This window comes from Cervus canadensis, chromosome 4 (genome assembly GCF_019320065.1).
Source record: "Cervus canadensis isolate Bull #8, Minnesota chromosome 4, ASM1932006v1, whole genome shotgun sequence".
NCBI lineage: Eukaryota > Metazoa > Chordata > Mammalia > Artiodactyla > Cervidae > Cervus > Cervus canadensis.
In genome coordinates this window covers 91,576,349-91,601,245 of record NC_057389.1, presented here as the reverse complement: position 1 = coordinate 91,601,245, position 24,897 = coordinate 91,576,349, and the positions used below count along the sequence as shown (strand labels likewise).

The 24,897-nt window shown below is 50.4% G+C and overlaps 1 protein-coding gene across 9 annotated transcripts in view; it reads left to right on the top strand.

Moving 5' to 3' along the window:
* The window catches only part of SMARCA4 (SWI/SNF related, matrix associated, actin dependent regulator of chromatin, subfamily a, member 4), a 91,023-nt gene that overhangs the window by 9,324 nt on the left and 56,802 nt on the right, over positions 1 to 24,897 (top strand). For 7 of the 9 annotated variants that reach the window (XM_043466596.1, XM_043466594.1, XM_043466593.1 and 4 more), the window contains exons 2-11: positions 7,910 to 8,162; positions 10,246 to 10,378; positions 11,274 to 11,654; positions 11,963 to 12,061; positions 12,943 to 13,201; positions 15,194 to 15,320; positions 16,195 to 16,368; positions 17,711 to 17,884; positions 19,124 to 19,291; positions 19,383 to 19,433. In XM_043466596.1, the coding sequence (XP_043322531.1) occupies positions 7,941 to 8,162; positions 10,246 to 10,378; positions 11,274 to 11,654; positions 11,963 to 12,061; positions 12,943 to 13,201; positions 15,194 to 15,320; positions 16,195 to 16,368; positions 17,711 to 17,884; positions 19,124 to 19,291; positions 19,383 to 19,433 (1,788 nt within the window). In that variant the 5' untranslated portion in view covers positions 7,910 to 7,940. The remainder of the gene's footprint in view (positions 1 to 7,909; positions 8,163 to 10,245; positions 10,379 to 11,273; positions 11,655 to 11,962; positions 12,062 to 12,942; positions 13,202 to 15,193; positions 15,321 to 16,194; positions 16,369 to 17,710; positions 17,885 to 19,123; positions 19,292 to 19,382; positions 19,434 to 24,897) is intronic. The other 2 variants (XM_043466595.1, XM_043466588.1) reach the window with 1 other exon arrangement.

The window sequence follows — 24,897 nt, the reverse complement described above, 5'->3', positions numbered from 1 at the left end:
AAAAGTCCTGAGTGCAGAAGTATCTGTCCCTATGCAGTTGGGATGCACCACCCTCTTAGCACATGAATGTGTTCACCAGCCCTGAAGTTCTGTGAACCCCGTAGTTTAGGGTTTTTGGTGCTTCATCACATAACCATGATCTATGAACTCAGTCTTCAGCTCCTCTCCCCTCCTTGGAGGATGTAGCTGAAGTTTCTAAACTATTAACATCTTCCTTCTGACCAGCTTCCATCCTAAAGTCATTCAGGAGCCCACCTGGAGTAGCCTCATTAGAACCAAAGACTGTCCTGTCTCTGAGGGAATTCTAAGGGATTTTGGAGCTCTGTGTAAGATGCTCTTATCACCCTTATCACTTAGGAAATTGCATGGGTTTTAAGAACTCTGTCAAGAACTAAAGGTAGAGACCACAAATACATTATTTCTCATTGTCACAGATAGACAAAGATTTCTTAAACAGAACCCCAGAACCATTAATTGTAAAAGAACAGACTTGATATATTCAGTTCAGTTCAGTCGCTCAGTCATGTCCGACTCTTTGTGACCCCATGGACTGTAGCATGCCAAGCTTCCCTGTCCATCACTTAACTCCTGGAGCTTGCTCAAATTCATATCCATTGAGTCGGTGATGCCATCCAACCATCTCATCCTCTGTTGTCCCCTTCTCCCGCCTTCAGTCTTTCCCAGCATCAGGGTCTTTTCCAGTGAGTCAGTTCTTCTCATCGGGTGGCCAAAGTGTTGGAGTTTTAGCTTTAGCATCAGTTTTTCCAGTGAATATTTGGGACTGATATCCTTCAGAATTGACTGGTTTGGTCTCCTAGCAGTCCAAGGGACTCTCAAGAGTCTTCTCCAACACCACAGTACAAAAGCATCAATTTCTTCAGCATGCAGCTTTCTTTATAGTCCAACTCTCACATCCGTACATGACTACTGGAAAAACCGTAGCTTTGACTAGATGGATGTTTGTCAGCAAAGTAATGTCTCTGCTTTTTAATATGCTGTCTAGGTTTGTCATATCCTTTCTTCCAAGGAGCAAGTGTCTTTTTAGTTTCATGGCTGCAATCACCATCTGCAGTGATTTTGGAGCCTGAGAAAATAAAGTCTGTCACCATTTCCATTGTTTCTCCACCTATTTGCCATGAAGTGATGGAACTGAATGCCATGATCTTCATTGAATGTTGAGTTTTAAGCCAACTTTTTCACTCTCCTCTATCACTTTTATCAAGAGGCTCTTTAGTTCTTCGCTTTCTGCCGTAAGGGTGGTGTCATCTGCATATCTGAGGTTATTGATATTTCTCCCAGCAGTCTTGATTCCGGCTTGGGCTTCCCTGGTGGCTCAGCTGGTAAAGGAACCACCTGTAATGTGGGAGACATATGTTCGATCCCAGGGTTGGGAAGAACTGGAGAAGGGAAAGGCTACCCACTCCAGTATTCTGGCCTGGAGAATTCCATGGACTGTGTAGTCCATGGGGTCTCAAAGAATCAGACATGACTGAGTGACTTTCACTTGATATATTGAACATCATTAAAATTAAGAACTTGTCTTCATCACTGAGAGACATTAATTGTAATCACTTATCCCCAATAAAATGTTAGTGAAAACTTAGAGCCTGTATAAAAGTGGATCTTTTGGTGGCCAGTGAGCCTATGAAAAGATGTGACACCGTTAGTCACAAGGGAAATGCAAATTAAAACCATAATGAGATACAATTACTCACTCACCAGAACGGTTACAAGTTAAAAAGACCGACAGCACCAAATGTTGAATTAGAGGAACTGGAATGCTTACCCTGCTGCTGCAGGGAGGGCAGTGTATGTGATTATTTTGCTAATTTGGAAAACTGGCCATATCTGTCAAGCTAACGTTATTACGCCTCCCTTACCACAAGCAGTTCCCCTCCTGGACACGTGCACAAGGAAAATGTGCGCCTCCATCCACCTACTGACATTGTTCACATCAGCTTTACATGTACTAGCCAAAACCTGGGAGCACAGGGTCCGGGAATAGGAGACCTGATGGCTGTCCCTACAGCATGGATGCTCCTCCCAGACCTGACGTTGTGCAGAAGTAAACTGTATGACCCTCCTTTCAGACGGAGTTCAGTAGCAGGTGAAACTAACCTACAGTGAGAGAATCAGAACAGGGATTCTGCTGGGAGGGTGGTGGTCTCGGCTTGAACCAAGTGCCGTGGAGGTGCTGTATCTGATCTAGGACTCGTGCAGTTGTGCACCTAGGATCTGGACCCTTCAAGTATGCCACGACCCGAGAGGCCACATCAAGGGCTGGAAGGCTGCTCCCTGCTTCCCTTTTCCTGTACTCCACACCCATGCGATGCTGTAGGTCTGCCCTCCTGTGTCCGAGGGTGGTACGAGCACCAGTGCCCAGTGGGTTGCGTTGTTTCCTTAGTGTTTATCTTGGGTCTTGGTTACAGCATGCGTGATCTGTGCTGCAGTATGTGGGGTCTTTTGTCGAGGTGCACAAACTCGCTAGTTGTGTCACGCAGGCTCAGCAGTTGCGGTGTGCAAGCTTGTTTGCTCCTTGGCGTGTGGAATCTTTGTTCCCCAACCAGGGCTGGAACTTGCGTCCTGTGCATTGCAAGGCGGATTCTTAACCACTAGGCCACCAGGGAAGTCCCAGATTTTTTTTTTTTTTTTTTTAATTGAGGTATAGCTGGTTTTAGAAAAGGCCGGGGAACCAGAGATCAAATTGTCAATATCCGCTGGGTCATCAAAAAAGCAAGAGAGTTCCAGAAAAACATCTATTTCTGCTTTATTGACTATGCCAAAGCCTTCGACTGTGTGGATCACAATAAACTGGAAAATTCTGAAAGAGATGGGAATACCAGACCACCTGACCTGCCTCTTGAGAAACCTGTATGCAGGTCAGGAAGCAACAGTTAGAAATGGACATGGAACAACAGACTGGTTCCAAATAGGAAAAGGAGTACCTCAAGGCCCCGCTTATTTAACTTATATGCAGAGTACATCATGAGAAGCGCTGGGCTGGAAGAAGCACAAGCTGGAATCAAGATTGCCGGGAGAAATATTAATAACCTCAGATGTGCAGATGACACCACCCTTATGGCAGAGAGTGAAGAGGAACTAAAAAGATGAAAGTGAAAGAAGAGAGTGAAAAAGTTGGCTTAAAGCTTAACATTCAGAAAACTAAGATCATGGCATCTGGTCCCATCACCTCATGGGAAACAGATGGGGAGACAGTGGAAACAGTGTCAGACTTCATTTTTTTGGGCTCCAAAATCACTGTGGATGGTGATTGCAGCCATGAAATTAAAAGACGCTTACTCCTTGGAAGGAAAGTCATGACCAACCTAGATAGCATATTAAAAAGCAGAGAAAAAAATAAAAAAATAAAAAGCAGAGACATTACTTTGCCAACAAAGGTCCGTCTAGTCAAGGCTATGGTTTTTCCAGTGGTCATGTATGAATGTGAGAGTTGGACTGAGAAGAAAGCTGAGCGCGGAAAAATGGATGCTTTTGAACTGTGGTGTTGGAGAAGACTCTTGAGAGTCCCTTGGACTGCAAGGAGATCAGTCCTGGGTGTTCATTGGAAGGACTGATGCTGAAGCTGAAACTCTAGTACTTTGGCCACCTCATGCGAAGAGTTGACTCATTGGAAAAGACCCTGATGCTGGGAGGGATTGGGGGCAGGAGGAGAAGGGGACGACAGAGGATGAGATGGCTGGATGGCATCACCGACTCGATGGGCATGAGTTTGAGTAAACTCCGGGAGCTGGTGATGGACAGGGAGGCCTGGCGTGCTGCGATTCATGGGGTCGCAATGAGTCGGACACAACTGAGCGGCTGAACTGAACTGATAGTTGTGTGTGTGTGTGTGCATGCTTAGTTGCTCAGTCATGTACAACTCTTTGTGAGCCCATGGACTGTACAGGCTCCTCTATCCATGAGATTCTCTAGGCAAGAAAACTGGAGTGGGTAGCCAGTCCCTTCTCCAGGGGATCTTCCCAACCCAGGGATCAAACCCAGGTCTCTTTCATTGCAGGTGGATTCTTTACTATCGGTGCCACCAGGGAAGTCCGAGATATAGTTGATTTACAATGTTCCATTAGTTTCAGATAAACAACATTGTGATACAGACTTTTTCTACATTGTACTCCACTTAAAGTTATCATAAAATATTGGCTATTATTCCCTGTGCTGTACAATATATCCTTGTAGTTCATTTTATACGTACTGTTTTTTTTTTTTTTTTATACGTACTGTTTTGTACCTCCTCATCCTCTACCTGCCTCTTGCCCCTCCTCCTTCATCTCTTCCCACTGGTAACCACCAGTTTGTTCTCTGTATTTGTGAGTCTGTTTCTGTTTTGTTATATTCATTTGGTTTATTTTTAGGTTCCATATGTAAGTGATAACGTAGAGTGTTTGTCTTTCTCCTAATTGACTAAGCAGAATACCTGCCAGGTCCATCCATGTTGCAGATGGCAAAGTTTTTTTTTTTTTTTTTTTTTTTTATGGTGGGGTAATATTCCATTGTCTAGACTATAACTCTGTTCATCTGTTGGTGGACACTTATGTTGCTCCCAAGTCTTGGCTACCGTAAACAATACTGCTGTGAGCATTTGGGTGTGTATTTTTTTTTCTGCATGTATTCTTGCCTGCTTTGTTGTAGATTAACTGACCATCGTTGCATGGTTTGTTTCTGAGCTGTCTATTCTGTTCTGTTGATCTCTGTTTCTGTGCCGGTGCCATACTCTTGATTACTCTGGCTTTGTAGAACAGTCTGAAATCAGGGAGCATGATACCTCTAGCCCCATTCTTCTTTCAGGATTGCTTTGGTAATTTGGGGTCTTTGGTATTTCCATACAAATTTTAGAATTATTTGTTCTAGTTCTGTAAAAAAAAATGCCATGGGTATTGTGATAGCGATTGCATTGAATCTGTAGATTGCCTTGAGAGGTTTGATCATTTTAACAATATTAATTCTTGCAGTCCACGAACACAGTGTATCTTTCTATTTGTGTCATCTTCGGTTTCATTCATTCTTTTGTGTGTGTGTATATGAGATTTCTGTTTATTTATTTTGGCTGTGCTGGGTCTTTATTGCTGCACGGGCTTTCTCTCGTTGTGCAAGCAAAGGCTGTTCTCTAGTTGCAGTTTGCGGGCTCCTCATTGCAGCTTCTCATTGCGGGCTTCTCATTTCGGAGCACAGGCAGGTTCTAGGGTGCATGGGCTTCAGAAGTTGTGACGCATGGGCTCACAGTGGCATGTGAAATCTTTCCGGAGCAGGGATTGAACCTGTGTCCTGTGCACTGGCAGGCGGATTCTTAATCCCTGGACTACCAGGAAAGTCCCTCAGTTTCTTTCATTAGTGTCTTAGAGTTTTCCGAGTACAGGTCTTTTTGAATCATCTCAGATTTTGCTTCCAAATGAATTGGTCTCGAATTTGTCTTCTGTTTTTTTAAAGTTTGATTTAAAAAAAAAAAGAAAATAAAGTTTGATTTTTCCTTGAGCATATTGGGTTTGGGATGTGTGGGGAAGGGATTGTGAGCATGTTCTCTGACACTCCTGTTGGGTGTATTTAAAGTTCATCTCAAAGGCTCCTGGAGCTCTGGAGGAGACCAGGGATGCAGGCAGAATGGAGGAGTGTTTGCTCATTTGTTGGGTGTGTTCACAGGCAGGGGGAGGTATTTGGCTCTGCCGAGATTTCTCATCCTCTTTGTTCCCGTTACTTAGTTGTGAAACTGGAGTGAAGAAGTATGGGCTTTTGATCTGTTATCCAGGAAGATATACCCCCACCTTTCACAGGAAGACCTTTTTTTAAAAAAAAATCAGGAAAATTAAAAATATTCCTGTACTGGGACTTCCCTGCTGGTCTAGTGTTTAAGACTCCATACTGCCAGAAGGAGCGGGCACGGGTTCGATCCCTGGTCAGAGAACTAAGATCCCACATGCCATGCCGTGTGTTGTGGCCAAAATATTAAAAAGTAAAGTAAAGCATGTTTAAAGCATCCCCCAAAATATTCCTGTACCTTTTCAAGATTTATCCTTGAAATCAGGAGAGCCTAGTAAAGTTTAAGTGAAAGTGAAAGTTGCTCAGTCGTGTCTGACTCTTTGCGACCCCATGGACTATACAGTCCATGGAATTCTCCAGGCCAAAATTCTGGAGTGGGTAGCCTTTCCCTTCTCCAGGGAACCTTCCCGACCCAGGGATCAAACCGGAGTCTCCTACTTTGTCAGGCAGATTCTTCACCACTGAGCCACCAGGGAAGCCTGACCTTCATGGGAAAAGAATCTAGAAAAATGTGGATATGTGTATATGTGCATATCCACTGGTTGACTCTGCCAATTCATTTTGCTGTAGCAAAATGATTCTGTGCAGCAGAAAGGAACACAACACTGAATTAACTATATTGCAGTTAAACAAAGTAAAAAGCTAGAGGGGGACTTTAAAATAACAGGATGCATCAGGCCCAGGAAACTTGATTGAACCTCTAGAATTTGCATCTTGAAGACTACTAAATGATGAAAAGGGTCCTAGGTGAGATTCTCTGAAGGGAAACCGTGCCTGGAATGTGCTGAGTAGTCCTGCAGAGCGAGCGTCTGCCGGTGTGTGGAGCAGCCTCGAAGGAGAAGCCCTGGAGTGTGGCGGGGTCCCGGGGGCAGCACCAGTCAGCCCGCCCTCCTTTGAGGGCTCTGTTGTCACAGCTCTGGGGGGCTCTGCGGAGCTGCAGCCCTCCCTCCCCAGATACCCCTCAGCCCACCTTCCTGGGAGGGTAAGAGGGCAGGGCTGTTTCTTGCTGTCTGCAGGGCCAGCAGACACAAAACCTCTGAGTCTGGTGGGTTGATTGGTGATTTTACGTTTCTGTGTTCTTTTTGTATTTTCCAGATTTTAGCACTGAGAATGCCTTACTCTATCATCAGGAAAGGGGTTATTACATTAAAGAGAATCTTACTTAAGGTCATGTAACTGCACAACAGATTGAAAATTGAACCCTTACTATAGAAAGCCCTTATAAAATTGATCAGCTCACAGACCAGTCAAAGGAATCATGACTTAGCTCACATTAGGAATTTTGGGGCTGATTTTTGGATCTTGTGGAGGCTCTGGGTCATACTTCTGGGTATCAGGTTTTAGTTTGCAGCCCTTGAGTATCACTTTAAATTAAAAAAAAAATTTTCTTTTTATTTGACTGCACTGGGTTTTAGTTGCTGCATGTGGGATCTAGTTCCCTCACCAGGGATTGAACCCAGGCCCTGTGCACTGGAAGCATGGAGTCTTAGCCACTGGACTACCAGGGAAGTCCTGAATATCACTTTTGAGGTATTTGAGATGCCAGAGTGCCATTAGTTATGTAATTTGCCACTAGTTAATGTAGTTAGTTATGTAATTATGCCATTAGTTATGTAGGCTCTTTAAAGGAGCCTACTTTTAAAACTTAAATTCATTTATTTTAAAGGAAACTTGGTCTCACTGAATTAAGTTGAAACCAGCATTCCTTGCCATGAATATTTGTTTTAGTTGAATTGATGAAGGTCCAGTCAGATGATGTTGCCGGCAAAGGCTTTGAGCCTCAGTCACGCACCTCTTTTTTCTTAAATGGAAAGATGAGCAAGCATTCCGAGGGCGTGAAGGGTGTGTCAGCACTTCCCTGAGACGCGCCCTCTCTTATAACTAGAAAGCTACCAGGGGAGTCAGGCAGTATCTGTCACCTGCTGCCCCACCTCCTGGGTCCCACCCCTTCCTCAGGGCACTTGGGTTTTTTGGGTGTCTAACTATCATCTGCTCGGAGAGGAATGGAGGAGAAAGGACTGGGTGGTTGGGCAGTGCCTGTCAGAGGCTCTGACCTGACCGTGTGTGATCGTCCTGGACCTGCTGTGACCCACCCAAGCAGGGGCTGTGACCCCCACACTGACCAGGACTTTTTTCCCAGCAGGAGACCACTGTCCGCAGCTCCTGTGAAGATGTCCACACCGGACCCAGCCCTGGGCGGAACTCCTCGGCCAGGCCCTTCTCCCGGCCCAGGCCCCTCCCCGGGAGCCATGTTGGGCCCCAGCCCAGGCCCCTCCCCTGGCTCCGCCCACAGCATCATGGGACCCAGCCCAGGGCCTCCCTCGGCAGGACACCCCATCCCGACCCAGGGCCCTGGAGGGTACCCTCAGGACAACATGCACCAGATGCACAAGGTAGGGAGCTGCGGGCCCTCGGCCCCACCAGCTGGGTCCATGCGCGCAGGGCCGGGAGGGTGCGCAGTACGTCCTGAGCCCCACTGCGAGCTGGCAGCTGTCCTAACCCTGGGTCTCGCTCGCCTGTTGTTTTATTAATGAATAGTGAAGTCGCTCAGTCGTGTCTGACTCATTGCAACCCCATGAACTGTAGCCTGCCAGGCTCCTCTGTCCATGGGATTTTCCAGGCAAGTGTACTGGAGTGGGTTGCCATTTCCTTCTCCAGAGGATCTTCCCGACCCAGGGATCGAACCCGGGTCTCTACCATCTGAGCTACAAGGGAAGCCTTATTAATGAATAAAAGTGTCCAAATCCTGAAAGACGGCCTACGGCCCCTGGTTACCTGCACTCGGACTGCTTGGCTTGCCTGAGTGACTCACGGAGCACCTCAGCCAGTGCCCTCTGTCCCCGCTTGATCCTGTACTTGGGTGTCATTGTCCTGACCACTCACCTGAGCGCATCAAGGATGCTTTAGCCAGTGAGATGAGGAAAACCTCTTTTCACACATGTAATTTTCCTCTTCCTTTGTATTCCTGGGAGGCGGTTGGAGGAAATGAGGAAATACTCTCTTATGGATAAAAAGCATCTAAAGGAAAAGGTGCCTTTTTCAAGCATCTGGGGTCACAGGTGGCTGTCACAGTAGAAAACACAAGGCCTGGGGACGAGGGGTCTCTGCCTACCCCTCCGGCTTCCCTGCCAGGCTGTGCATGTGTTCGTACCCCATTCACTTAGTCCCCTCCTGCCAGCCCATCAGGTGCAGGTATGTATCGTGCCCGTTTTGCAGATGAGGAAGTAGGGTCTCAGAGGGACGGTCGCTGAGTTGGTGGCAGAGCCATCTCATCCCTTTGGCTCTCGCTGACCTCCAGCGCAGTGAGGTGATCCCCCTCCACCCTCCCCATCACTCATCTGTTTCTGTTAACTTGGGTACAGTATCTGTCTGCTCATTTCCTAGAAAGCTGTTGATGATTCTCTGACCGCTGCCCCCAGTGCAGCGGGGGCCCGTTTCTTCTCCGTTCTCTGCTGTATTTTGTTTCTCCCTGGATACCTGACACATCTCTCAGATGCCTGCCATGTGTCTGGCTGGCCCAAGAGCTGAGGTTTGGTGGTCCCCGCCCCTTCCCCTGCCTGCAGAGAGCGCCTGCCCTGGGGGAGGGGAGCCTGTCTCTCAGCTCCCCCAGCCCAGGGGAGAAGGGGCAGAGGGCAGGCCCCACCCAGGGGTCTGCTCAGCATCCCAAGGGCCCCACGCTGCTTCTGGTTGGGAAGCTGGCCCTCTGCTCTTGGCCCGTGTCTTTTCCTCCTCCTCCTTTCACGGTACACGTTGAGCTGTGGCTGACTTTGCCGGGCCCCCTCTTAGACCAGAGAGCTGGACATTGGCATCTGAGCCTGGGAGGGTCTCGGAAGACGCCCACTTTGCCAGCCATTCCTTGGGGGGAGTGCTTGGTGCTGAGCATCAGGAGGGAGGCTGTGTGATTCTGTCCCACCAAGATCTGATCTTGGTGATCATGTCTAGGAGATCATGTCTCCTAGGAGGGGCAGAAGGATGTTATAAACGGCCCCCTCCCAGCTGGCAGGCAGGAGGCCAATCTGGGATTAGTGAGGACTTTTGACTATTGCTACCATACCTCGTGGGCAGGAGTTACTGCTTGTCTCTGATTTACAGTCTCCTCGGCTAGAGGGTCCCTGTGGTCACAAGGTCTTCTTGTGACGGCTAGAACCGCTCCTGACCGGGAGCTCTGCTTGTGCTTCCCTTGTGAGATTTGGGCCATCAGAAACTGTCCCCCACCGCCCCCTGGTGTCCTCGTCCAGCTGTGCCCTTGCCTCTGTATCACCAGTCTGCAGGTCCCATTACTGGCGTTATTTCACGCATGTGCCTTGACACCTAAGTAGGCATCAGGACCATGTCTTGGCCATGGCAGCTCAGTAAGTGCCCAGTGACTTTGGATGCACGTTTTCAGTGACCTTGAACTTCTCTCGTGCAGTGCGTTTCTGTGCTGTCTCTTCCCATGCCCCCTTGCTGACCCTGCCTTGTTGTCCACTCTTGCAGCCAATGGAGTCCATGCATGAGAAGGGCATGTCGGATGACCCCCGCTACACCCAGATGAAGGGGATGGGGATGCGGTCAGGGGGCCATGCAGGCATGGGGCCCCCGCCAAGCCCCATGGACCAGCATTCCCAAGGTATGGTTTCCCTTCTCCTCTTTGCTCATGTTTGTCGCCCTCTGGAAGTCCCGAGGTCACTTTCCTAAAGAAGTCACCCATAGATGGATTCCGAGGACCCAGGACAGTTGAGCCTTGTGGTGCACCCTGTCATGGAGGGCTGTTGAGCTTGGGCTTAGCTGTGCCCTGTTCAGGCCGTCTTGTCCCAGAGCAGCCCCAGGAGAGTGGATACTGGTGGGATGAAACCGTGTTCCATGCCAGGTGTTAGACAAGGGCTGGGCCGGACAGGGTCCTCAGGACAGTGGCTCTGGTGTCATCCAGGAACGTATTAGGAGTGTAGACTCTGGGAATTCCCTGGCAGTCCTGTGGTTGGGACTTCCATTGCTGGGGCTCTGGGTTCGATCCTTACTTCTTGATCTGGAGAACTAAGATCCCTCAAGTTTTATGACGCAGCTGAAAAAGGAAAGAGAAAGCAGACGCCTGGTCCCTGCTTCAGACCTGCTGAGTCAGAACCTCAGGAGGGGGCGGGGCTGGGCTATTTCTTTGCTGAATGGGGGTGGCTTCCTGTCAATGGGGCGGGAAGCTCAGGGGCTCTGCAGGTAAGGGAAGTGAGGGGAGTGGACCTGCCCAAGGCGAGGGGCAGAGGGGCGGGCCCAGAGAAAGCCTGGATATTTGTGTCACCTCTGCTTTAATCGTTGGCAAGTTATTAAGTGGGCTGAACCAAGCTCTGTACAGGCTGCCAACCAGGCTGCAAGCATGTGCCCTCTGGGCATCTCTTGTTTGAATCATGAGTACAGAGTCATTTGGGCGTCCTTGTCTCAGGTTAGGGGCCAGTGTAAGCTGGGCCCCATCTTTTCCTTAAAAATCACTGGGTATGTGTTGCCAAGTGACCACCCAGACCCATGTCTCCCTACAGGTTACCCCTCGCCCCTGGGAGGCTCCGAGCACGCCTCCAGCCCGGTTCCAGCTAGCGGCCCATCCTCGGGCCCACAGATGTCGTCTGGGCCCGGAGGGGCCCCGCTGGATGGTGCCGACCCGCAGGCTTTGGGGCAGCAGAACCGGGGCCCAACACCCTTCAACCAGAACCAGCTGCACCAGCTCAGAGCGCAGATCATGGCCTACAAGATGCTGGCCCGGGGGCAGCCCCTGCCTGACCACCTGCAGATGGCCGTGCAGGGCAAGCGGCCGATGCCCGGGATGCAGCCACAGATGCCAGCTCTACCTCCACCCTCCGTGTCTGCAACAGGGCCCGGGCCCAGCCCTGGACCAGCACCTCCAAATTACAGCAGGCCTCATGGTAGGGCCCAGCGCCCCTGGCACTTGGGATGGGGAGGGGTCTCAGAGCCAACAGATAGGAATGTGGACATGTGCATTGGCAGGTCTGGGCTCTGCTGTCCATTGGCTTCCCTGGCACCGGGGCTGCTGTTGTGACAAATGGTGTTTCTCTGGCTCCCTTGTCTACTCCGGTGCCCACACCAAGGGGCTCCTTGTGGGATGTGTCCCCTGGAGCCAGGGCTGCCCATGGTGGGGGCAGGGTGCAGGGCCGGGTACAGATATAAACACAGGACACGTTCTATTCTCTGGTCTGTTTCTCCCTGCGTGTAGGTATGGGAGGGCCCAACATGCCCCCTCCAGGACCCTCAGGCGTGCCTCCTGGGATGCCCGGCCAGCCCCCCGGAGGGCCTCCCAAGCCCTGGCCTGAAGGTGAGTTCCCTCTGTCCTGCTGACACGTCTGTGCCCTGACTCCCACGTTGAGTTCATACTGTGCAGACCCTGAGATAAGCCCGGTCAGAGAAAGTAGGCTGGGGACACGTCTGCTGCTTCTGCCGTCTTTGAGTCTTACCTGGCCTTGCTTGGCTCCCAGAGCCTTGGGTTTGGTCCCATTCCTCTCTACCTACCCACCCTTGTCTTCTGGGTCACAATGATCCTGGGGTCTCTGAGCCAGTAGCAGGAAGAGAGGGAGAGTAAGGAATGAGTCCACTGTGCGACTCAAGTGAGAGGCTGCAGAGCAGACATCATCCTTCAGGATGTGGTGCCCTGAGCCTACAGGTCACGGCCAGCCCCCTTCCCTCCTGAAAATGCCCCCAGAGCTGTGGGAGGCAGGCCGGAGGGCGGGGAGACTCAGGGTTTTGTCACCCCGGTGTTCGGTGTAAGATATAGTTAGTACTTATTTGAGGGTCACGCCTGTGAGGTCAAGGCTGTGGATAAAACAGACTCATTCCTGTCCTCTTCGGGCCTGAGGATCAGTGATGGGCCTTGAAGAGCCAGTCCCGTAAATCGGATTCTGCTGCAGCTGGGGTGGGTGAGAGGCAGGCTCACCCCATAACCACCCCAGGTTGGCCCCTGGACCAGTAAGGGCTTTGGGGAAGGGATGTGCAGGCTGAGACCTCGAGAAGGAAGAGGGAGCCAGACCTTGAGTGAGGAGTCGTGGGGCAGTGAGGGCTGGGGGGCTGGGAAGCTGCCCGGCCCGTGTCAGCCTCAGGACGAGCTTGTCCCCAGGGCAGTCAGTGCCCAACAGGCTCTTCATCTCCTCCCGAGGCTGACCTGGGACTCGACGTGGTGGCCTGTTTCCTGTCTCCCTCCAGGACCTATGGCGAATGCTGCTGCCCCCACGAGCACACCTCAGAAGCTGATACCCCCACAGCCGACAGGGCGCCCGTCACCCGCACCCCCTGCTGTCCCGCCCGCTGCCTCCCCTGTGATGCCGCCCCAGACGCAGTCACCGGGGCAGCCAGCCCAGCCTGCCCCCATGGTGCCGCTCCACCAGAAGCAGAGCCGCATCACCCCGATCCAGAAGCCGCGGGGCCTGGACCCTGTGGAGATCCTGCAAGAGCGGGAATACAGGTGAGGTTCTGCCACCAGCCAGGGGTGCCCCCCCAACCCCGTCAGCTCTGACACGCACTGATGGTGGTGCTCAGCTCTAAAGGCCAGTGGGGTATGCAGCCAGCGTCCCCCTCCTGCCTTGGTCCCCAGCCTTCTGGTTCCCTGATGTGTGTGCATCCTTGCAGAGAAACCCCATGTGTGTCAGAATAAATGTGTGCACACGGCTCGGTTTGGGTGCAGGGGATTTATGCGCACGTGGAAGTTTCATAGATTCTGCAGTACCGTCCTCCATGGACGTTGTACAGATAGATACATGTTGGATTGAACATGCCTGGTTCTCCCCTCCTATCCCAACTTTTGGCTCATCTGCATTCAAAAAGTCTCCTGGAGAGCTTTGCGGTGGACATTTCTGGATGTCACTCACTGTCGTCTGCCTTGCCCTGGCCTCCTGGGCACTGGGCACTATGTGAGGGGCCTGGCACACAGTATAGATTTGTATCACCCTGTCCGACAGTGCTGAGGGTGCCTGAAATTCACTCCCTGAACACCTCACATTCCCACCGTTTCTCCATTGTGTTTGTAACCTCTTCAGGGCTGGCCTCCCTGGGTAATGGCAGCTCTGTCCGGGGAGGGGGCCTTGCCTCATTCACCGCAAATCCCCAGAAACATCAGTGACTCAGCTTAATAACAGTCTTTGAAGAGCATCTCCAGCTGTGATGAGCCCTGGAGCTCCAGCCCCTGGGCCCGGGTGCCTGCCCTCCTGCTCCATCTGAATGGCTTAAAGATGGCCTGTCCAGATGGCCCCTGTCTCCCTTCTGTCTCTGTTCCCGTGTGCCTCCCATCCAGCACCAAACGGACCATGGGACCTTGATCCTTGCTTGCTGTGTCCCCTTGGTGAACTCTCTCAGCTTCTTTTCCCCCAGCACTGTTCACCCTGCCAACTGGTCTGCACCTCCTCCCCAGCCTCCGTGCTCTCGGCCTTGCCTGTGCAGTCTGTTTTCTCAGTTAACTTACATTACATCTGTTTCTTGGGTTAAAACTGGCTTCCCATTATCAATTTTGCAATCCTTTTCTCTTTAGCCCCTGCCCAGTGCTCTGTCCTCACCTCCTTGACTCGCCTGGTTCCTCTTTCTGTTTAACAGGTTAGACTCGTTCCTGCCCTGGGGCCTTTGCACATCCTGTGCATGACTGCTTGCGGTTATTTAAACTTTATTGCCAAGGCCTCCATGTGGTAGAGACTCTTGTCTCCCACACCCCTCATTTCCAGCCCCTTCTTCAAAGTACTTCTCTGGAATAGCCGTAGATAACTTAATTTTTTAATTTCTTTATGGCTTTTCTTCCTGATAAACTTACGAACTCGGTGAGAGCAGCCAAGTGCCCTTGTTAGTCTTATTTAGTGCTGAAGCCCCACACCTCGAGTGGTCCCTGGCATACAGTAGATGCTCGATAAATAAATGTGTGAAAATATAGGTGTTATTCCATTGGAACTTTATGCTCTACCCCTGCTTTTTTCTTTTTTTCGGCTGTACCATGCAGCATGTGAGATCTTAGTTCCCCAACCAGGGATCGAACCTGTGCCTCCTGCAGTGGAAGCACAGAGTCTTAACAACTGCACCTCCAGGGAAGTCCCCCGTTTGAACCTGAGACCAAGCCTGTAGGGTTGCTCTGAGGGGTCTCCCCACTTCATAGCTGAGTAGGTTTCTAGGGCGGGGATGGAGGCCCCGGCCCGCCTGACTCCAGAGACTCGCTCCCACTGCTGAAATGCCAGAAGCCGGCTCTGTCCTCTCAGGTTTCCTGTTTGCTGCGGCTCCTGGGACTCTGGCTGCCCTCCGCTATGCAGTCTGTGTTGTGTGCGTCCTTTTCTCTGCCCTCTCCTGTCTCAGAACTAGTGTTGACTCCGCTGAGGAGGATTCTTTTGAGGCTCTGGCTTTCAAGAAAGGGAACCAGGGGGGTTCCCTGTAAACCGGTGAGACCTCACGTCATGGGTCATTTTTTTCCATCTTCACACCCTAGGCTGCAGGCTCGCATCGCACACCGAATTCAGGAACTTGAAAACCTTCCCGGGTCCCTGGCCGGGGATTTGCGAACCAAAGCTACCATCGAGCTCAAGGCCCTCAGACTGCTGAACTTCCAGAGGCAGGTGGGCGCAGGCGTGGGCTCTGGGGTTAGGAAGAGACCCTTCCTGCCAATACTGATGCTCAGATTCAGAGAGATGCTTACTGGGCAGTTTGTTTGTTTTTTTTTTTTAATCTTTCTTTCTCTGTCTCTCTCTGCGTTGAGTCTTAGTGTGGCATGCAGGATCATCGTTGCATCACTTGGGATCTTCGTTGTTACGCACAAGCTCAGTAGTTGTGGCATGTGGGCTCCAGAGTGTGCCGACTCAGTAGTTGTGGCTTGTGAGGTCTCTAAGTGTGGTTCGAGAGCTTGATAGCTGTGGTTGCAGGCTTAGTTGTTGCAAGGCACGTAGAATCTTAGTTCCTTGACCAGGGATCAAGCTTGTGTATCTTGCATTGCAAGGCAGATACCCAGCCAGCAGACCATCAGGGAAGTCCCTGGGACAGTTATGAAGTGTACCCTGACCCTTAAGCACAGTGCTCCCCCTCACACTCACTCACCCACTGTCCCCCCTTCCTCTCCACGTCCTGCTATTGGAATGAGCAAGTGTGGGCCTTCCTTAAGGTGGCTGTGGCCAGCTTGCAGCAGGGGGCTTGGGTGGGTCTATTTCTGAGAGTCCTTTGCTTTTGGATGACCAGTAAGAACTTTTGTGTGTAGTTGAGGGAGGGCAAAGCTGGAGACCTGAGGACGTGAGAGGCTCTCTGGGTGTCCAGGGGCAGCCATCCCCTGCACTGTGGGTGCCTGCTAGCGCCCTCCCCCGCCCCTCAGGTCCTCTCCACGCATGTGTCTGTGCTCGGGTCCTCCTGGGTGTGGCGGCCCACTGCCCGGTTTGCATTGTGGAGGCACGTGGGCATCACCGAATTATACCTGTTGCCAATTTCTCCCCTTCCTTCCCGAAGCTGCGGCAGGAGGTGGTGGTGTGCATGAGGAGGGACACAGCCCTGGAGACGGCCCTCAACGCCAAGGCCTACAAGCGCAGCAAGCGGCAGTCCCTGCGCGAGGCCCGCATCACCGAGAAGCTGGAGAAGCAGCAGAAGATCGAGCAGGAGCGCAAGCGCCGGCAGAAGCACCAGGTGCGTCCCTGGGGTGCGGTTGTCGGCCCTGCACTGTGGGGTCCCCGTTTTTCTCTCCACACGCTGTCTGCGTGTGTCTCTGTTCATCATAACAGTATTCTCAGCGCTGAGAGTACTTCAGTGAACAAAACCAGTACAGACAGTCGGGGAGATGGGCTGTAATCAAATGCACATGTGACGTTTGGGGAGTTAATAGGGTGTCAGGAGACAGGACATGGGGATAGACAGATGGAGGAGCCGTTCACACAGGATGGTCGTTCAGAGAGGGCCTCCGCGAGAAGGAGAGGTTTGAGCAGAGACCTGAGGGAGGAGCCACACGGATGTGTGGATGACAGGGGAAGATGCAAAGGCCCCGGGGTTGGAAGGCACCCCAGTGTTCTGTGTAGTCAGAGTGGCGGGAGCGTGGGTGGAGGAGGGAGGAGGTGAGGAAAGGGGGGTGATGGGACTAGCGTGTGGGGCCTTGTGGCAAGGGGGACCACTTGGGCTTGTGCTCGGAGTGAGGTGGCAGCCACGGAGGGGTCTGAGCAGAGGGAGTGTCTGACTGAGGTTGTTACAGGTTCTGTCAGGGAGACCAGACTCTCCATTCAAGCAGGGTTTGGTATGATTCTGTCTGTTTACATTTATATTTATGTTTTTAGTTTTACTTAATGTAAAAATATTTGTATTTTCTAAAGTTTTTCTCCAAACAGTGTCTATTATTGGCATAGTTTAAAATAACAAAAAGTCAACATTCAGCGTTAACCACTGTTAACTTCTTGGTATATGTCATTGCAATCTTTTTTTCCCCACTATATATACACAGTAGTCAAAGGTTAAATAGCTGTCTTTAAAAAATATATAGACATGTTGACCTGTTGAAAGTATTATTGAAGCATGATTTTTAATGTCTACATTGTTTTCTGTCTCCGAGTGCTCAACATTCAGTGGTTTGTGAAACCATTTCCCTGTCTTGGGACACAGCATATTCTCCACTTCCCACTGTTAAAAGTGACGCTGAGCTAGGCATTCTTGGACTTGAATTTTGGTGCCCGTCTCTGCCGTCTTCCTTACATGCCTCGCAGCGATGGTGTGGATGGGGAGGGCACGGGGGCACATTGTGCAGTGGTCGGTGGGCCCCGCCACGTTGTCCCAGCCAGGGCGATTGCCCGGTCTGCTGAGGCGGGGTTGGAGGGGGGCCCTTCTCACTACACGGTCCCCACAGAGAGTGGTGGACCTTATCGGCAGGCAGTGTCGCAGGATCACTTTGATCGCATCCCCTTGATTTTCACCAAGCCCGCTTTGGAGTTTCGTCTCCCTTGGGGCAAGGTCCTGTAGTCAGTCGGCTCTTCTCTGTGCCCTGCAGGAATACCTCAACAGCATTCTTCAGCATGCCAAGGATTTTAAGGAATATCACAGGTCGGTCACGGGCAAAATCCAGAAGCTCACCAAGGCGGTGGCCACGTACCACGCCAACACGGAGCGGGAGCAGAAGAAGGAGAACGAGCGAATTGAGAAGGAGAGGATGCGGAGGCTCATGGTACCGTCGGCTGTGGCCGCCCGGTCTCTTCCGGGGGGCGCCGGGGTCGGGAGCTGCTCAGTGTTAGAGGCGGCACAGAGAGGAAAAGGATTTGGGAGTCCGAAAGACCTGGCTCCAGCTCTTTGCCTGGCCACGCTGTCAGTGACCTCTTGCTGCTCTGTGGTCTCTGAAAACTGGAGGTGGCGCTGCCCCCTAGTGGGACAGCCACCTAGTGTGTGCCCACCTCCCCACCCCTTTGCACGTAACCACCTATTATTCACGGAGGGTTCACTGATTGGGCCAATATTGGCAGCCCTGGTGCCCGGACAGGGACCACAGTGGTGAGGAGGACACGGTCCCTTCCCTGATGGGGTCATGCTGGCCCTAGAGAGACAGGTGCCCACAGAGACAGACAGGATGGTTTTGGGGGTGAGAAGTGCACAGCGGAGAACGAAGCAGAACCAGGGAGTGGGGCTTAACTGGATGTTCCAGGCAGGGTGGGCCTGACCCACGACTGCAGAGATCTGGGGGGGGTGTGCTTCCCAGCACAGAGGGGAGCCAAGAGCATAGACTCGAGGCAGGAGGAAGCCGTGTGTGGGGCTCAGTCAGTACCCCTTGGAACAGTGTGCTTCAGGGCAGTGAGGTTGGAGTCCCAGCGGCAGTCACGGGGGCCTGGCAGGCCATGAAGGGCTTCGGATTTAATTCAGACCCCGAAAGGGAGGCTGTGAGCTAGAGGAGGACAGTGTGGTCCGATGTCTTCTCAGAAAGCCAGGTGGGAGAGTAGTGGTTTGGAAAAGGTGGAGAAAATGGTTGGAATTTGGGTGTCTTTGTGAACAGAGGGGATGGCGCTTTTTTCCTCCCCAATCTTAGTTTGGCCACACTTCATGGCATGTGGGATCATAGTTCCCCAACCAAGGATCGAACTCACACTCCCTGCAGTGGAAGAGCAGAGTCTTAACTGCTGGACCGCCAGTGAAGTCCCAAGATGGGCCTTTTAAATGGCTCCTGCAGGACCGTGTCTGTCCAGCAGGACCGTGTGGGGCCTGGTGGGGTTGGGAATTAAGGACGTTCTGAAGGGGAGTCCATAGTGATGTGAAGGGGATGAATAGAGCACAGTGTAGGCCATGAGCTCAGCACTTCCTAAATGTGGGTCCAGCCACTGGTTAACAACACCCCACAGGCTTCTGAGTCTGTTGGCCGCCCTGGGTGCTGGTGGATGGGCGAGTCATGAGCTTCCACCATAACCGCCGGCTTCTGCAGGCCGAGGACGAGGAGGGTTACCGAAAACTCATTGACCAGAAGAAGGACAAACGCCTGGCCTACCTCCTGCAGCAGACAGATGAATACGTAGCTAACCTCACGGAGCTGGTGCGGCAGCACAAGGCCGCCCAGGTCGCCAAGGAGAAGAAGAAGAAGAAGAAAAAGAAGGTGCGCCTCTTGGTGAGGGTGGAGTGGCTGTGTGTGGGCATGTACCTTAGCCTTCTCCATCAGGGGTGACTGTGGCTCTCTTCCCTTCCAGAAGGCAGAAAACGCTGAAGGACAGACGCCTGCGATCGGACCTGATGGTGAGGTGAGGAACCAGGGGTTTCTTCTTGTGGACCTGCCAGCCCATCCCTGGAAGTTAGGTCGATTTCACCCTTAAAGTTTTTCTCGTTCTGAACTTACGAAAGTATATGGTGCTGGTAAGAGTCCCCCTCAGTCCCCTGCCACCTCCCACTCTTCCTCGCCCCCACTCCGCAGAGAGCACATCGTTCACTCGTGGGTGTGTTTCCTTCTGGGGCTTTTTCTGCTCACAGGCTGTTACTTATTTCTCAGTTCTTTCTTTAAAATTTTAGACTCCCAGGAGAGGTGTAAGAACACTACAGAGAACCCTTGTGTGTTCATCGCCCACATTCCCACCATTCATATTCATTTTTTATAAGCCATTTGAGAGTCAGATGCCAGCACGATGGCACTCTGCTCCTCTGTGTGTTTCTGTGTACATCCCAAAAACAAAGCTGCTCTTTGCCATAAGTGTGCAGCAGTCAAAACCAGGAGATGGACACTGACGCAGTGTGGTCATCTGATCCACAGCCCTTGCACGGTCTCACAGTTGACCTTCCGGTGTCCTTCACAGCAGCAGGAAACCCTGGAGTGACGCAGGGTCCTTCTCCGTGCATCACATGAGGAGTGTGTGGCGTAGATTTCTTCCCTCACTGGTGATGTTGACCTTGATCCCTTGGTGTCAGCCTAGGCGTCTCCAGCTGTAGTGATTGGAAGTACCTTCTGGGGAGATACTCAAGACTATGTGAAGATACTATAATGCCTCAGACCTCCACCCACTGTTTCAGCATCCATTGTGTTTGTCTGTATTAGTTTTTGCCATAATAGTTGCAAGATGGTGATTTCTCCAGTCAGTATTCCTTCTGTATGTATTAGTTGGCTTTCTGCAAGAAGGGAAAATCTCCCTTTTTTTTAAAAAACTTGGAGTGTCACTTAACAGTGTTGTGTTAGTTTCTGCTGTATCCCATTTAGGTCAGCTCAGAGCGTTTGGTAGAGTTCCCTGTGTTATAGCAGGTTCTCATTAGTTATCTATTTTGTACATGTGTGCTGTGATAAGTCACTTCAGTCGTGTCTGACTCTTGGCGACCATGTGACTGCAGCCCACCAAACTCCTCTGTCCATGGGATTCTCCAGGCAAGAATACTGGAGTGGTTGCCATTTCCTTTTCCAGAGGATCTTCCTGACCCTGGTATCAAACCCATGTCTCTTACATCTCCCGCATTGGCAGGCAGGTTCTTTACCACCTAGGAAGTCCATTTTATACATAGTAGTGTATATGTGTCAACCTCAATCCCCTAATCCATCCCAAATCCTCTCTTCCCTCATTGGTATCTATACATTTGTTGTCTACATCTGTGTCACTATTTCTACTTTGCACATAAATTTCATTAGTACCATTTTTCTAGATTCCACATATATGCATTAATATGCAGGATTTTTCTTTCTGACTTACATCACTTTGTATGACAGTCTCTGTGTCCGTCCATGTCTGTGTAAATGGCACTATTTCATTCCTTTTTATGGCTGCATAGTATTCTGTTATATGTATGTACTACATCTTTTTTTTCCCCATATCAGTAATGTGTTATTGTAAGGGTTCCGGTTTCTCCACACCTTTATCAATACATGTTATTGTCTGTCTTTTTTAAAATTTTATTTTATTTTTGGCTGCATTGGCTCTTACTTGATGCATTGGGGCTTTCTCTAGTTGTGGCGAGCAGGGCCTACTCTCCAGTTGCAATGCACAGGCGTCTCACTGCAGTGGCTTCTTTTGTCGCAGAGCACAGGCTCTAGAGCAGGGGCTTAGTAGTTGAGGTACACAGGCTTAGTTGCCCCATGACATGTGGTATCTTCCTGGACTGGGGACCGAACCTGTGTGTCCTGCATTGGCAAGTGGAGTCTTAGCCACTAGACCACAAGGGAAGCCCTGCACCACATTCTTTTTATCCATTCCTCTGCTGATGGATGTAGCCTTCCGTTCTTTTTTATTTGGCTCGTGGGCCATAGTTTGCCAACTCCTGGTACTGACTCATGGATTCTTATTTAGTCTAATGGATTTACTTGGTTTAATCTTGCACTATCATTATATATTTTGATGCTCAAGACTGTTCCAGTTTGGGCCAGTGGGAACCCATTCACCTTACCTCCTGTGTCCCTCTGCCCCATTGTTCTCTGAGGGCATTCTGATTTCCTCACACACCAGAACGGCCCTGGGCTCATCTGCTTTCCCTCCTGAACTCAGCCATTTCTCCAAGGAGCCCTGACTCCTTTCATCAGAAAAGAATATTTGGAAACCATGATCTACGTGTACTCATTGCTACTGAGGTTTCATTCTTGTGGGGCCCTCTCAGCGGACAGATCTAGGAAATAGATGTGTGTATGCATGCACATCCACTTTGCTAGTTACATATATTAACTAGTTATATAAACTAAAAATGTTGCAGTTGCACTGATACCTCCAGTCTAATCCAATACCCTGGCTTCTTTCTCTCCTCCCTGCCCATGTTATAATAGCCCCAAACCGACTCCTGTCTGCCACAATCCCTTATTTTCACAGTCCTAGAAGGCGCAGGAAGTACATTCAGAGTGGCTAACGGCGGTCAGTGTTTGTTTTCAATTTAAAATATATGCTCCAGGGACTTCCCGTGGCTAAGATTCCGTGCTCCCAATGCAGGGGGCCTGAGTTTGATCCCTGGTCAGGGAACTAGACCGCACATGCCACAACCAAGACCTCGCACACCCAAGTATATGAATTATTATTATTTTGTAAGTATGTGCTTCAGATCCTTTGTTCAGAAGATTAGTCCTCCCCTTGGTCCTCCCAGTTGCGAGGTTCCCCCCAATCCTTGTTGGTTTTATTTGTGTGCATGTATGCTCAGTTCCGCAGTTGTGTCTGACTCTTTGCGACCCCATGGACTGTATGTAGCCCACCGGGCTCCTCTGTCCATGGCATTTCCCAGGCAAGAATGTTGGAGTGGGTTGCCATTTTCTCCTCCAGGAGATCTTCCCGACCCAGGGATTGAACCTATGTCTCTTATGTCTCCTGCATTGGCAGGGGGATTCTTTACTACTGGGCCACTTGACTCCTCATTTACTCCTTACTTATTTATTTATTATGTGAATTATTAGCCTGGTCCCAAAGTCAGAACCATGCAAAGAGGCCCCCTAGAGAGGGGCTACTATCCCCACACATCCATCTCTTCCAGAACATTCCTCTCTGCCTCCTGAAGGCAGCCATTCTCGCCTGACACACTCCTGTGTGAAAGATGTGAGATGTGCACATAAAAGGTGTGTCTTTTACCCTCTCCCTTAATCCCTCCTCCAAACCCCTTCCCAGAGGGAAGCCTTGAGTAATCATGGGTGTGTTTGCTCTGGGATATCTTCCATACACAAGCCTCCTGGAGGTTTTCTTTTCCCCTCCACCTGGTGCTATATCTTAGTTTTTCCAGCTTCACTCTATTTATTTATTACCCTCACCATACCTTTTTATTTATTTACTTGTGAGATTTATTTATTCTTTTTAATGTGGATCATTTTTGAAGTGTTTATTGAATTTGTTACAGTACTTCTGTTATATGTTTTGGCTTTTGGCCAAGAGGCATGTGGGATCTTAGTTGCCGACCAGGAATTGAACCCACACCCTTTGCATTGGAAGTGCAGATTCTTAACCACTGGACGGCCAGGGAAGTCCCACCTGACTCTTTTTAATGTCACCATATTAGAGATGTGGCTATTGCTTGCTTGCTTTGAATCATAAATGCAATACTTCTCCTTGGTGAAAAAATGGTAACATGAAATGTGAATGTAGTGACGACATGAGAAGTAGAAGCCCCCGTGGTGCTTGTTCTCTCATGAGCATGCATGTTGATTTCTGGTTGACATCTCTCTCTCCACCTTTCCCAGAATCTTCATGCTTGCATTCCCTTTGTTTTGTTTGGGGACCATTTGGGTTAGTCTACACATAGCAAGACTTCTGCTTGGCAGAGTATCTTAGACCACTTTCCCTATCAAGCCATTAGTTCTCCTCTTATTTTCTTGTATTGACATACTTAGAATCTCTTTCATTGTTCAGATTGATAGCTGTTTAAGTCGCTTCCCATCAATAGATAGAGCAGACATCCTGCGCCAAGCAGCTCTGATGGACTGCTGTGTGTCTCCTCCCTTGTTGGTAGCTCTTCCCCCTGTCTGCTTCCTTTTTTACACGCACATTGTGGGAATGAGCCTCCTTGTACATTACCTTTTGATGCTCTCTTAGCTGGTATGGCTTAAACATCAGAAGTACGTGTTTTTATGGTTATGGAAGCTGGAAATTCAAGCTCAAGTTTCAGCAAGGTTGGTTCCTGGTGAGGACTCTCTTCCTGGTTGTAGCCTCCTGCCTTTTGGCTGGAGAGAGAGCAGGCTCTGGGGTTTCTTCTACAATCACTAATCCCATCATGAGGGCCCCACCTTTATGACCTAATTATGACCTTATGACCTTAATCTGGATTACCCCACCCCCCACTCCCACAGGGCCCTGTCTCTAAACACAGTCACATTGGAGAGTTGGGGCTTGAGCTTTTGAGTTCCAGAGGGGACACAACACAGCCCATAGTAGCTGGCACACTTTTGCCTCTTGGCCTGATTCCAAGAAATGAATGACTATAGTGATTAACTCACATGATGTATTGATACTTATTCCACAGGGTTTTATTTGAAATGCTGAATTTTTTAAGAAGAGATGTGGGCTGGCATTTGACCACAGCACAAAGCCTTCCCGAGGCCATTTGGGGCATTTATATGGCAGGAAGCTGTGCTTCAGGGAACTCTGGAGGGTATCCACTGCAGCTGCTCGTCCTGTTATAGTGACAGGAAGCACTGCTCCATGGTGGCTACTGGTGGTCTTGGTCTTGGTTCTCGCGCAGTGGTCCACAGCCTTGGCTGGACATCATTGTCACCTGGGGAACTTGAAAATTAGAGAGGCCTGGGCTGAGGACCCCAGAGCAGTTGAGTCAGGATTCTTGGGTGGAGAGGTCCCACTGTCGGCACACTGATTGCTCCCAGGAAAGATGCAGGGGTGACAGGCACTGACCGAGGCAGCCTCAGAGCTTGTTTGTGGGGTGGCGGTTAGGCGGGTTTACCGTCCATGGGGTTGCATGAATTGGACACGACTGAGCAACTAAACAGCAACAATAGTCTCTACTATTGTAGGGTCATTGGAGGTGGTGAGCACAGCCTGCAGGGAGTTTTGGGAGGTATTAAGTTCCTAGTGAGTGCAGACAAAGGTTTCCACCTTCATCCTCATCCTGAAGGTCTTGCCAGGAAATATGAAGGATCTGTTGAAGGGGAAAACTTCATCCGAAGTCAGTATCTCAAGAAATCAAGGAATTACATATTTGTTGCTACAAGGAAGTTGTTTGATTTTTCAAAGATTCTCATTAGCTGTTTAACAGAAAAGAATGAGGACCCTTGATGCAGTCTACAAATCCAGTGTGAATGGAAGCGATCAAGGGCCA